The 13,784-nt window shown below is 41.4% G+C and overlaps 1 protein-coding gene across 1 annotated transcript in view; it reads left to right on the top strand.

The window, feature by feature from the left end:
• Positions 1–13,784, top strand: part of rhobtb3 (Rho related BTB domain containing 3) — a gene marked incomplete at its 3' end in the record, with an annotated part of 48,995 nt that overhangs the window by 34,012 nt on the left and 1,199 nt on the right. Inside the window, exons 10-12 of the mRNA XM_080423156.1 lie at positions 900–1,069; positions 6,652–6,818; positions 9,285–9,381. Of these exons, the coding sequence (XP_080279282.1) occupies positions 900–1,069; positions 6,652–6,818; positions 9,285–9,381 (434 nt within the window). The remainder of the gene's footprint in view (positions 1–899; positions 1,070–6,651; positions 6,819–9,284; positions 9,382–13,784) is intronic.

Genomic DNA, 13,784 nt, shown 5'->3' with positions numbered 1-13,784 from the left:
TATAGCAATATAATACAATGTTGATGGTCAAACATTTACTAGCGTACATCCCAGTAGTCCATGAGCAAATGTCCTTCTCAGTCAATAATCTAAGGATCAAGGTGCTCAGTGTTTTTCCTGCAGGAGGATAAACCAGGCACTTTAGTCTTTGAGTACCGGCTCTATTTTGTGCAAGTGTGAGTGTTTTTGAGCTCATTGGTCGTAACCTAACGGACTGTGGCAAGAGCTGTCACTAACTACAATGGCAACAGCAGCTATTTGGTTTTGCATATAGTGTCACGTGAACATTAATGGCACAGTCTCTCATACAGTAACTCACCAAATCGAATGTTTGGCTTCATAGTCTGGTGAGACAAAAAACGTTTATTGGCCAAGTATGTTCACATGATATTCCTCATATTATGAGGAATTTGACTTGAAGAATAGAGAATATTACACAGTTAGAAATACAGCAATAATATTACACGGGTTATATACATAACAATCATATACTGTACATAACAATCTTTCTTTATAAGGATTGTGTTAAACTGTAAATTGTACAAGTATTCATGCAAGTGAGTGAGAGAGAGAGAGAGAGAGAGAGAGAGAGAGAGAGAGAGAGAGAGAGAGAGAGATGGACATTAACCACTTAGTAAATGGTTGTGAAAACCTTCTAACATTCTTCTAAAATAGCAGATCTATAAGCTTTTCTTTTTAGAAAATGTTTTAAAATTGGGTTTAATAGTTAAGCATGTTTTTAAATAGGAAGGGAGAGAAACTGCAAATATATATGCAGTTTTCCAAAATTCAGTTGGATACGTGCAATTCCAACAACTACGTGTGTTTCCAGACATTAATATCTCCAACACCTGTTGACACAAAAATCATTTTGTGTGCATCATGTGTGTTCCAGGGAGCGTGTTGCCAGCCCATCGGGCCGTGCTGGTGGCACGCTGCGATGTGATGGCCGCCATGTTCAGTGGGAAGTATGCCGAGGCACGCAGCCGAGTGGTGCCCATCCACGGAGTGTCCTCTGACACGTTCCTCTCCTTCCTGGAGTACCTCTACACTGACACCTGCTGCCCTGGTGGGTTTACTGCAAAGTACTCACATACATTATACACATTAGCATACTCATACTGTATACATACAGTACACTGTGACCAGTGACCACTGCCATCATTAGGGCGGTAGTGGCTCAGGAGGTAGAGCGGCAGCTTAGGAAACGGAAGATAGTGTCGAAGTGTCCTTGAGCAAGACACTGAACCCCTAATTTCCCCCCGATGAGCAGGATGGTGTCTTGCAAGGTTTCCTCCGCCGTCGGTGAATGAGAGTGTGTATGAATGTGTGAATGTAATGCACATTCTAAAGCGCCTTGGATAAAGGCGCTATATAAATGCAACATTTACCATAAAGAACGCCTCTTGAGCTGAGGAGCGCTTTGGATATAATGGCCATAGCGCTCGCACACAGCGTGATGCCCGCACTGTGATGCCCGCACCGTTCCAACCTATCAACCATTGAGGTGCTCACTGCTCAAAACGTCATCTGCGTTAATTGGAATGGAACCTGCGAAATCTGACTGATGCACCTTGATCACATGAGATAACATGTACCCATTTGTGTGAGTTTTGGACAAAATCTGTAGGAGTAGTAGCACAAAGTCTGTTTTAAAGATAAAATCTTTGGTGGAAATGGGCGTGGCCTATGTGTTGTGTCATGATCCAAGGAATCCAGAGACAAAATCATGTTGATTGTACAGCGTAAAGTTTAAAGTTGTACAATGCAGAATCACAAATAATGATTTTTAGCAACCTCTGCTGGTCACTACCGTCACTGCATACAATTTCCCTAGTCCTCGATTACCCAGAATTCCATTCGTTTTCACCGGAAGCCGGAAGCGTTTGAAAAAGCGATCTTTTAATTGTTTTATACTATCTACGGATCGTTTCTCTTAGCCAGTGGAGCATTAGTTACCATGAGCTGTGCTTTCTTTTTCTGTTATTTTTCGATCTTCCAATCCTACATTATCTTAAAATCAGCGTGAGGTTCCTTTTTGTTAATAGCGCGGTAGTTCCTGGCCAAACAGGAAACCGTTGCGGTAGTTCCTGAGGACGTCGGCCACGACGTCATGACGTTGGCCAGGAACGTCATTTCCCCGGGAAAGTCCCCCCCGTACACGTTCAATAGAAAATATATAAATAAAAGGCTTCCGGGGGTGAAATTCACGGAGTGGGTGTTGTGAAACTTTTGCCACTCGCAAAAGATATACAATTTAACTTTAGTTTTGTTGAAAACGTTACCTAGTATTACTTTAAGAGTTATAGGCCAAAATGTAAAGGAACATTTTAGGCAAAGGTTCTTCCTTGGCCTACTGGGAGTGTTCATGCAAAGTTTCACGCCGATCGGTCCAACGGTGATTAGCTGTTCACAGACAGACGGACAGACAGACGAACGGACAGACACACACACAGGAGCGAAAACATAATCCCTCACCTTCGGCCGTTCCGGCTCCCTGGCGGGGATAAAAGGTTTGTGCCTATAATAAAATGGCCAAAATAGGAAGGCCGTCGTTAATGTGGTTAATGCGTTGAATTGTCTTTTTGCCAGTTGGAGGAGCTCAGTGGTACACATTTGTAGACTGTGGTGGTAATTAAATCCACCTTCAGTAACGACACCCACAGGGCCTGGCTGTAAGTAAGAATGTCATCGCTGTCAGGCGGAAACCTCATATGTCCAAAACTGTTATTTTTCAGGATTAAAATCTGAAAAGAGCATACCTACAAGCTCAAAACATGATGCGATGTGACGTGTTCTGGGCTTGTAGATCTGCTATTTTCTATACTTTTGTGTGACACTGTAGTAGGACATTAATTTATGAAAAGAAAACATAAAAAGTTAAAATACGGAGATGAGAGGTTTCTCCACGACAGTGTCGATGTGATCTTTGTATGCGTTGATAAGGGATAAAGCTGCCGTGCACTCGTCTGGAGAACGAGGACAACAATGAGTTCCCATAATCGTATTTATTAAAAGGTGCTGTAAGTCAGTGGTTCTCAAAGTGGGGTCTGGGGGGGTTCCAGGGGGTCCCCAGCTAAATTAAATAATGTAGCATCCAAATCAGTTTAACCACTTAGGAGAGAGAAGTCATACAGGATAAACAAGTGAAATTTGTAGTGTCTCCCGATTGGATGAAATTGGTGTCCCACCTGAAAATGTATTTTAGGTTTATTAAAGAGACCCTGTTATTGAACAAACACTCTATAGCAATGATTACTATCAGAATAGTTTTTTTTGTCATTGCTTTAACCTTTTAACAATAAACTTTTTGTTTTACCCTTAAAGAAATACCACTTACAGCACCTTTAGCAAATAAAATAGCATTTGATTACAACTCTAAATAAAGTAACATAACTGTTATGGAGGATCTGTCCCAGAAAACAAAATGGTTGTACCGCTGGGATTGAGAGATGATCAAAGTAACCGCACACTCGTAGCTTCTGCGCCAAGACAGGAGTCAAAAGTCCTGCTGGGATTGCCAGACAGTCTCATCCTCATCCAGCCATCCTTTGAACCGTCAAAAGGTACTTGCTGTTTTTCTTGCTCTGTGTTTTGGCGCCTTTGCGCCCCCCAGATAAAAGCTCTCCACAGCAGCCATGAATTTGATCACACCATCCACAGTTGCCTTTTTGCTGTGACAATTCCTTGCCATTGATTCCATCACCCTGTTTGCAGACCTTACAAATGAGCCCCAAATCAGCAGTCAAACACTAGAGAGAAGCATTACTGTCGTCCTGGCTTCTACCACTAAACCCCTAAAAGTCCAACTAAAACAATACACCAGCTAGATGGAGAGTCCAACAACCATCTGTGTTATTGAGACACGCTGCCAACGCCAGTCCCAGGAGGCGCACAGGGAACAGCACTGAATACTAATTCAGTCAGGCTAAACGTTTAATTTATACTCCATTGCGTGGTGTGGACATGTTTTAGCTTGTAGATCTGTTCCATTTGCCAAGTCACACCGTCGTACTAGGGAGTATAAAATTAGCCTGTAGTAGTGACTCATTGCATTACTGCTTCATCTGTATTTAGTGTTGCCAGAGGGGGAAATCACTTTAAAGGTCTATCAAACTTCATCATACTAAATAACGTGTTTTAGTCAAGGTTCATTAATTTGAATACTGGCCTATGTGGAGGGTAATCATTTAATCAAGGGTAATCATTATTTGAACCATAATGTTGTTGTTTAATTGTTAGACATTCATCAGTCTCGAGTACACACATTTGGCAAAGCACTCATTTCTTTGTCACCAGTGTGTGTGTGTGTGTGTGTGCGTGCGTGTGCGTGTGCGTGTGCGTGTGCGTGTGCGCGCGTGTGTGTGTGTGTGCGTGTGTGCTAAGAGGAAGACATTGTCAGCTTTACAATTACAGACAATACACTACAACAGCATGACTCATACTAAATGAAATGATCTGTTCTTGAGGTCGTTGTGACGCTACATTATATAAGATTCAAATGGTAACTCTTATTTAAAGAAAATATGACTCACGACATTGCCTGCTGCTCTTGTATTATATGAACATGTGAAAGTAGACTCGTGTTTGAAAGATGATAACTTATGTAACTAACATATCCACCCATTCTTGGCTTCAAGTCATCATATTTATGGTTTCTGTCTGGCTGAAATGATTTCAACAAATGTCCTATCTTCCTCTCAAAGGGTCAGAGAGAGTTCCGTTTATGCTTACTGTACATTGGTTGGTTGCACAATATTGCTTGTGTTCAGAAATGTAGTAGCTCCATTTCTGGCTTCTAAGACAACAACTCCAGAGTCTCTGCCGCAGCTGCACTGTTACATAAGGGCTGGAATCTCAAGGTCATGCAAGGATATTCCAGCACAAGCAACCATAGCCACTGATAGCAAGTGAAAGGAGGAGCTGCCTTAGTGCAAATAGAGAAGGTAAATATCGCCACTGACGGGCGGAAACCTTGGATATCCATATTTCTACCTTTTATGTTTAGTTTTTTTATGTAAATTAATGCCCTACTTCATCATACTACAGTGTCCCACAAAAGTATAGCAAAAATAGCCGATCTACAAGCTCGCTATTTTTTTGCACCCTGTCCGTCCGTTCGTGTGTCCGTTTGTCTGTCTGTGAACAGCTTATTTCCGGCACCGTTGGCCCGATCAACGTGAAACTGTGCACATGCCTCAAATCGTGAATGCAGCGTCCGATTACCATGAGACTTTGCCCGCACATTCCCACTAGGCCGAGGAAGGAATGCCACCCTTTTCACATTGGCCTGTTATAGCACCACCACCAGCAGGTTGATCTTTGCAAAACAAACGTTTTGATATTCCTCCTTCAGATTTTGTAGAAACGTCACACAAATCGGTACACATTATCTCTATAGTCATGTGATCAAGACGGATCTGTCCAATTTTTCATATTCCATCAACATTTCTGGCCCACAATAACCTACCTGACCTGGCGGAGACCTGTGCTCCGAGGAGCACTTTTTCTTGTCATTTCTTTTCTTTTTTCTTTATTTAGGTATTAGCCTTAAAAGTCCTCCAAGTTTTTACTGTCATCTCCCCCGAAAATCATGTGGGGACACCCCTGGGGGTCCCGACCCACAGGTTGAGAACCACTGCCCTACAGCGGCGATATGCAGAATGGCAGTGAGTGGACCTTTGACCTGTGATCTCCACTGAGATCAGGCTGCAGCCATATCAGAGCTGCATTTACAAGACAAGACAATTTATTGATCCTGTAAGGGAAATTGAGTCACCAAAGACAGCACAGCAGTAAGATACAGATTACAGAGCAAGAATTCTTTTTTTTTACTATAGATACAGTATTAGAAAGACATCACACTCAATGCAACACCATCAATACTTGGCAAAAAAAATCTAATATACAACATTAATATACAACACTATACACTCAGCAGTGCTTGCTTGCATGGTAAAGATAAAAGACAATGGAACGCACAGTAAGCATGTCAGATAGTGTCCATACTGTACTGAACTGTTTTCCGAGCATTTAGTCTTTTGAACTAGCCGAACGGCCATCGAGTGCCTCATTATACATCTTCATAGCTAGCGGCACAAAGGACTGTCTCAGTCTATTGGCTGTCCCCAAGGGGAAGATGAATCTATCATTACCAAGTGAAGGGGATTAGAGTGGTTGTCCATACTAGTGTCCAGCTTCCTCGCTATACGCGCCTTCATCTTCTCCTCCACCCCGTCGTATGACATGAATGAGTGACAGTGTGGACACTATCAGTGTCCTGCAGTGTTCAGACAGAGTATGCTGACTGACAGCTGATGGGGAATGGGGACAGTGGCTAGACTGGGGTACAGTAATTGGAGTCCACATTAGATAGATAGGTGTCAAAAAGTGACTGTTTAACCACTTAAATCCTGATACGGTAGTTCGGAACCAAATGGACCCTTACAGGTCTAACTGTACAAAGTACTGTGAAACTGTTACATATATAACCAAATGGTCCAATAGCTTCCATTTGTACACTCCGAGTTATCGGGGGCCTGTGGGTCCTTGAAATTAAAATGTTTGAGAACCACTGTACCAGATTGTGCCATCTATCTATGTGTGTGTTTGTGTGTGTTTGTGTGTGTGTGTGTGTGTGTGTGTGTCTAGCCAGTGTGCTCCAGGCCATGGCGGTGTTGGTCTGTGCCGAGATGTACCAGGTGAAACGGCTGCAACACCTGTGCGAGGTGTGTGTGTGCGCTTACCTCCAGAGCATGCCCAGTAGAGAGCTGGCGTCCACGGCCATCAGTGTGGTCCGGCTGCTCCGCAGAGCAAAGGTCAGTAAGAACGGGAAGCGCAAGTGAGTGAGAGCAAGCGAGCAAGAGAGAGAGAAATGCTGAGTCTGAAGAGAAGATAATGCCTGATTTGTGTCTTCCGAAAATAGCCAATCTACAAGCTCATAATGCGCTGCAACGCGACGCATTGTGAGTTTGTAGATCAGCTATTTTAGGCATGCAACACTGTCGCACGATGGATTATAAATTAAGAGGTTACTGGTTTCTTTATCCACAACTAAATTCATCTAAATTCTCTAGACTGTATATAAACTTAAACTGTGCACACCATTTATCACAAAAATTGCATCCACAGTGTATTTTTATGGTAACCATAATCTTTTCATTTGCAGCAATGACATAATGTCATACTATTAAAAGGGGACGTAAGTTATACGTTTATAAAAAAATGAAGACGTTTTTGTTAAAGCTCTATATATCAGGGCCGGCCCTAGGAGTTTGGTGGCCCTAAGCAAGATTTGTTTGTGGCCTCAAAACACTCCCAGCGCATGCATCAAATCATGCACGCACGCACGTACTACCATAGAATAAAAAGGATGGCAGCCAGACAGATAATTCTCACCTGTCACCACTATAGACATATTTCACCTCATTTGATATACCTGTCACAGTCTGTCTCAGTCACAGTAAGAGATCGGGCTAATTGAGAATCTTGTGAACATTCAGGTACCATTGTAGATGATCATACTTCTTGATTGCCTGTGAGCATGACCTTTCTTCCTGCTCCTGCAGAAACCGTAGAAGAGTATGTCAGACGAAACATGACTGCTCCTCTTCTTGACCACATCATCAGAGTGATGCCCAATTTACTTGCCTATATTAGCTCCTCCACCCTGCTTGAGCTAGTTCCATCTGTCTGGCGCCAGGAAGGTGTTAGAGCAGACATCTTCATTGGAAAGCTGCTCTGCCATCACCAGAGATGAACAGGAGCAGACGTCACAGAAAGAAAGAAAGGCCAAGCTTTCTCAAGAAGTGTGATCTTTTGAGGTGGGAATGGTCACAGGTTTCTCAATCAGCCGAAACAATTTATTTGACTATGACACGCTTCTGCAGGTGACTTCACCTCGGAGTAGGAGTAGGAGTTTTTATAGGCTTTATGTAGTTATTCTAGAGAGTTACGAGGTTCTGTAAACGCATTGTGAAAACAATACAGAAATCTGTTGATATAATTTTTGGTTTGTTTTGAAAACTAGTATTTTTAAAAGCAAGTATTCCAGTATTTTAAATCATGAAACAATTCTACTTCTTCTCCAGTCCATACTATAGACTAGTAACATTAAAAGGTACTGGAGGTCTGTCAGAAGACGCTGCATGCTCACATCTGCATGGATTGCCGTCACTTTTAGCAAGGTTAAACATGCTTGTTACATGCCTGGTTATCACTATCTGGCGTTAGTGGACTTGGCAGACAAAAACATCAGCTTTGCACTAAATTGCATGAAATTGATAACGGCAGTTTTGGGATGGGGATACATAACATAATTTATGCCATCGGCCGGCCCTTATTCCTATAGTAATCGTTTGTTCAGTAACAGGGATCACTCCATCTCTCCAGCTCTTTAGTTAAAAAAAATGCATTTTCAGTTCAGGACACCAATTTTATCCAATCATGAGAGAGAACCAATCGAGGATAATTTGCCAGCTTCAATTTTATAGTGTTACAGTTCAAATTGTTGCAAAATTTGTTTTTGTTTCATCACTTCCAAGTTCACTTACTGATCCAGTATCATGTTTGAGTTCTCTCTCCTCATTGGATAAAATTGACATCCTGACTTGAAAATGTATTTTCTGCTCACTAAAGAGCAGGAGAGACGGGGAGACCCCTGTTACTGAACACACACTCTATAGCATTGATTACTATTGGAATAATACCTCACTGTAGAGACATTAAACACTCATTTTAATAAAAACCTATCACTTACACCCCTTCTAACTGATAAGATATGGAGTAAGGGATAATCAACGAGTGCTTATCGGAAAGTAATGCTGCACGACGCAGAGGCTAATTACCTCGGCTTTGTGCGTTATTTCTCGATAGCTGCACAGCTCGTTGAGCGCAGTCAAATCCTTTGTACATTTATCTCACAGTCCACAGTCAAGAGAACTGAATAAAATGAACAGTCCGGATTTTGCAGTGCATTATCTCTTACATACAGTATCGTCGCTGTCGGGCAGAAACCTTGTATCTCCATATTTCAACTTTCAACATATTTCAAATGCTCAACTTCATCATACAAGAGTGTCGCACAAAAGTAGTGAAAATAGCAGATCTACAAGCTCCCAACGCGTCGTGATGCGACACGTTTTAAGCTTGTAGATCATCCATTTTCACCATATATATATATATATATATTTTTTTTCTTATCAATAAAAAGGAAAGTTTTTGGACATATGAGGTTTCCACCCGACAGTGATGATATATTGCTCCCTGTGCAAATCGCTTCACAGTGCCACAATGCAGAGCAGCTGTATGTCTGGCTGCTCCACTTCATTGCCAACAACTACCTGATATTTAGTCACAAGCCGGACTTCATGGAACTCTCAGGTCAGTGCTGCTCAAACATCTTTCACACACTTTGAAAAACTGACTGTTCATGTAACTCACTCAGAAAGGGACAGAACTCGCTAGTTGTAAAACGGCAGAAAATTTGAAAATAAGTTTGATTTCTTTTTCTGTAAAAAGCAGATATACAAGCTCACGGCGCGTCACTTCGTGCCGCGCAGCAAGCTTGTATATCTGCTATTTTTGAACATTTTAGAAAAATCTTGAAAAAACTACTGGTTTCGAAGGCATTTGTAGAATCGGCCTCAGGTCTTAATGGGTCAATAATACATTATTTTAGTACCTGTATGGTAAAGTATGTCAATACAATATATAACTAGTACATCAGCAGTGGTTGCAGGTGGTCTCCCATCTCTTCCAAGACATTTAGACTCTGGTTCTCAAACCTTTTTTCGTGTCAAGGACCCCCAAATTGAGGGACCCCCACCTGAAAATGTTGTGAGAAGATTTGTCAAAAGGAAAAAAAGGAGAAAATTATTCAACATTTTCAAGATATTTTTTTTTCTTCAAAATAGCAGATGTACGAGCTAGCTCGTACAAAGTGACACGCTGTGAGCTTGTATATTTGCTATTTTTTAATAGCCAATGTATAAAATATGGATAAAGTGATTAAATGTATTGTGATACTGGCAGACAAGTACGTCCCAAGTGGGGATTCCATCTCGGATGAGTGGTAGAAACATGGTGGGTTTGAATCCTGGGATTGCAGCTTCAACTGTGTGATTTGACTGTGTACTGTAAGGTCTAGTGGTGGACAGTAACAAAGTACAAGGCCAATTTACTTGAGTACTGCACAAAGTACATATTGAGTATCTGTAGTTGATACTTGAGTCTTATGTGTATTTTTTGGATACTTATGACTTTCACTCCACCACATTTCAGATACAAATATTGTACTTTTGACCCCACTATATTTCTAAGAAGGGAAAGGGCATATTATGAATTAACCACTTAAGCCCCATTACAAATATAGTGAAAATAGCCAAACGCATCGCGATGCGTTGTGAGCTTGTACATCTGCTATTTTCACTTTGATTGATATTTGTTTTACCTTTCTGGAACATCTAAATTTCAATACAGCCATGCATTGAATTAGATAGTGAAAAAGAAAATTGTACTTTGTAATCTGTACTTTTGAATACTTAAGTGTTTTAAAAGCATGCACTTTTGAATACTTAAGTATTTTTAAAAGCAAGTACTCCAGTACTTTAAATCAAGTACACATTTGACTGAGTAACTTTCACTTGTAAGTCAACTTGAGGCATATTTAACCAGGAGTATTCTATAGTTTGACTCAAGTATACTCGGGTTGAGTACTTTGTCGACCACTGTGTAAGGTCCATGTCACACCATGAACGAGCACTGAACTGAACTGCAGTAATAGCTCCATTTAAACTGCTCATCTCTTATTTCTTTTCTTTTTTGTCTTGGGGAAGTCTGCAGATTTCCTTTGAAAGGGGTTTAAGTGAGAGTAGGGATGGGGACGATAATCATTATCGTTTATCGCGATAAAAAAACGCTCACAAATATATCGCAGAGATTTTAATTTACCGTGAAATTGTCCTTCGTCATACACTGGACCTTAGACCGCTTTTTTTTGTCTACAACAAATCTCTTCACCAAAAATAGTAGAACTACAAGCTCACAAGGCTTCCCGTTATGATGCGTTGTGAGCTTGTAGAGCTACTATTTTTGGCTAATATTCCCCCCAGAGCAGGGACGGATTATGGCTTGTGCACAGGGGCCCTGGAGCCAAGGGGGCCCTGGCACTGCCACCTGAAAATTTACCTTTTGATTGGTCAGTCAGAGACCCCTCGATCCATTTCATCTACTTCTACTAGGCAGATGTCAAAATAAAACCTGTGTTGTCTACTGACATTACACGTTTCCAATAGTGTAAAATAAATACACATATTCATATGCTCTGTTGCACTTGACAATGTAACGTGAAATGCTTGAAAATGTAGGCATTAGAATCTGATTCGACCTATTAAATTCTGATTCGGGTACAGCACACACTTTTGGGGAGAATGTGACACGGCCCAGACAGAAATAAATTCCAATGAATTTGCCATTGATTTCTGTCTGGACCCGAGCTACATTCTCAACAAAAGGTAGTCGGCGTTACAATAACTATTGTGCTGTAGGTTACACATGTAAAGAACAAAACAGACCTACAATGGTAAGAATTGCTGCATGCTGTATCTGTGTGCATTTGCGCTATCGTGCACACGCAGTGCGTGTGTGTGTGGGGGGGGCAGTGCCGCTTCTCCCTACACGCACACTACGCAGGTTGCGTGGGGCCCCGCCTACCCACCGGAAAAAAGAAAAAAAAAATTTTTTTTTTTTTTTTTTTTTTTTAAACGAACCCAATCCGCCCAGAACCGCAAAAAAAAATCCGGAGGACACATGTCACATTTGTCCTGTATCATGCTTAGGGCCCCGGTGGAGTCTAAAGCGGCACTGGGGGGGGGGCAATCCGTCCATGCCCCAGAGTATGGATGCTGGGGTGCAAGTGGTTAACATATTTAGATTATCGCGATAATATTGTAAATCACAATTATTTTGGCCACAGTAATCGTGACATCCTTTTTAATGTTCATGTCACGAACATGAACGAGCACTGAACTGAACTGCAGTAATAGCTCCATTTAAACTGCTCATCTCTTTATTTATTTATTTTTTGTCTTGGGGAAGTCGGCAGATCAATTTAAACTGCTCATCTCTTATTTCTTTTTCTTTTTTTTGTCATGGGGAAGTCTGCAGATTTCCTTTTGAAAAGTATTTAAGTGAGAGTGCCTGCAGGCTCTGCAGTTTAAAACACATCATTATGGGGTTGGGAGTGCTGAGCTAGGATTGTGTGTGTGTGTACCTCACTGTGCTAATGAGATGTCACAGACACCCCGCTCATTACCATCTTTATTCTATGAATTATTTGAGAATAGTTAGTTAAATACTGAATAATAAATGTGTTGAGTAAAAAAAAGAAAAAGACAATTGTGAAATGCTGCAATACAAGGACCTGAGACAACCTGTTGGGACTCTTGTTGTGTTTCACACTGTGTTGAACTATAATGAGAGTTAAGTTAGGGTCCACACTGAGGAACAATAAAGTATGAAGTTACGTATGAAGTATAAAGTTATGTTAACAGTGCGTCAAACACGCACTGCGCAGTCCAGCTGACTGTGTCAGAGCCCACACGGAGAGAGAAATCCTGTGTGGTGCAGAAAGATGTGATATAATTATGGATTTTACCGATTATTAATTATAAGGAGGTGAGCCGAACTACTGTAATGCCAGCTAGCGTTAACTATTCACAATCGTCTCCTCATCTCTGTTAATAACAAAACTCTCCGAGGGTCAGTGAGAACGACTGCATTCCAGATGTCCTTCAGATGGATTTTGAATAGGCGTCAATGTTTCTAATCGTTCATAAAATCGCACTGAAAGTGACCCAAACGATATCGTCCACGACTATAGTTATCGTTATAGTTGTGGTTTGGGACGCTGCCATCCATGTGAGTTAGAACGATTTTTTTAAATGACATATTTATAGTTATCGTCATCGGGCTTGGAGTGAATGGCCCTTAAAAGGAATGGCTGTACAGTTCAACACTCCACTGCATAATACAGTATTATATGTACCCTATACGGTCTATTTCCAAGTGGCTGTGGTGCTCAGCCAGTCAGATGAGTCCATATAGCTCCTAGTCGGCTATCATCAATAAATCTTTTAAATGGCTTCTGTGCTCACTCAGTGTATATATCGCCACTGTTAGGTGGAAACCTTGTATGTCCGAAACCGTTACTTTTCAGGATATGTAAAAAAGGAACCTGTGTTCCAAATGGATCCAATGTAGTAATTTTTTTAAATACGTTTCATTGGTTCAACATTTATAAAACCCACAGACACACTTAACCACAATCCCACTTTTCAAAAATAGCGGACATAACAGATCTATAAGCTCACACAACGTGTCGGGATGCGACACGTGTGAGCTTATAGATCTGCTATTTCTAGTTTTGCACGACAGAGTTGTGTGACGAAGTAGGCCATTAATTTACGGGGGGGGGGGGGGGGGGTACAAATTTGAAATATGGACATACAAGGTTTCTGCCTGACAGCAACGTTTATACACACACACACACACACACACACACACACACACACACACACAGACACACACAATGTGATCTCTCCAGCTCGGGACTCCAGCTGGTTCCTTGTAATTTATGTTTGAAGGGCCTAAGCTGCTCACCGACTGGCCTTATTTCAGCTTTTATAGCCGTGCACGTGTAGCAGGCCACGTCAAGATAGCATGCACTGTCAAAGACATCAGTAAAAAGACACGTTTACTGAAACAGATTAATAAGCACATGGCTC

This window comes from Gymnoscopelus braueri (assembly GCF_963280865.1).
Source record: "Gymnoscopelus braueri genome assembly, chromosome: 3".
NCBI classification, from domain to species: domain Eukaryota; kingdom Metazoa; phylum Chordata; class Actinopteri; order Myctophiformes; family Myctophidae; genus Gymnoscopelus; species Gymnoscopelus braueri.
The sequence above is the reverse complement of the archived record's forward strand: the minus strand, read 5'-3'. Positions and strand labels throughout refer to the sequence as shown.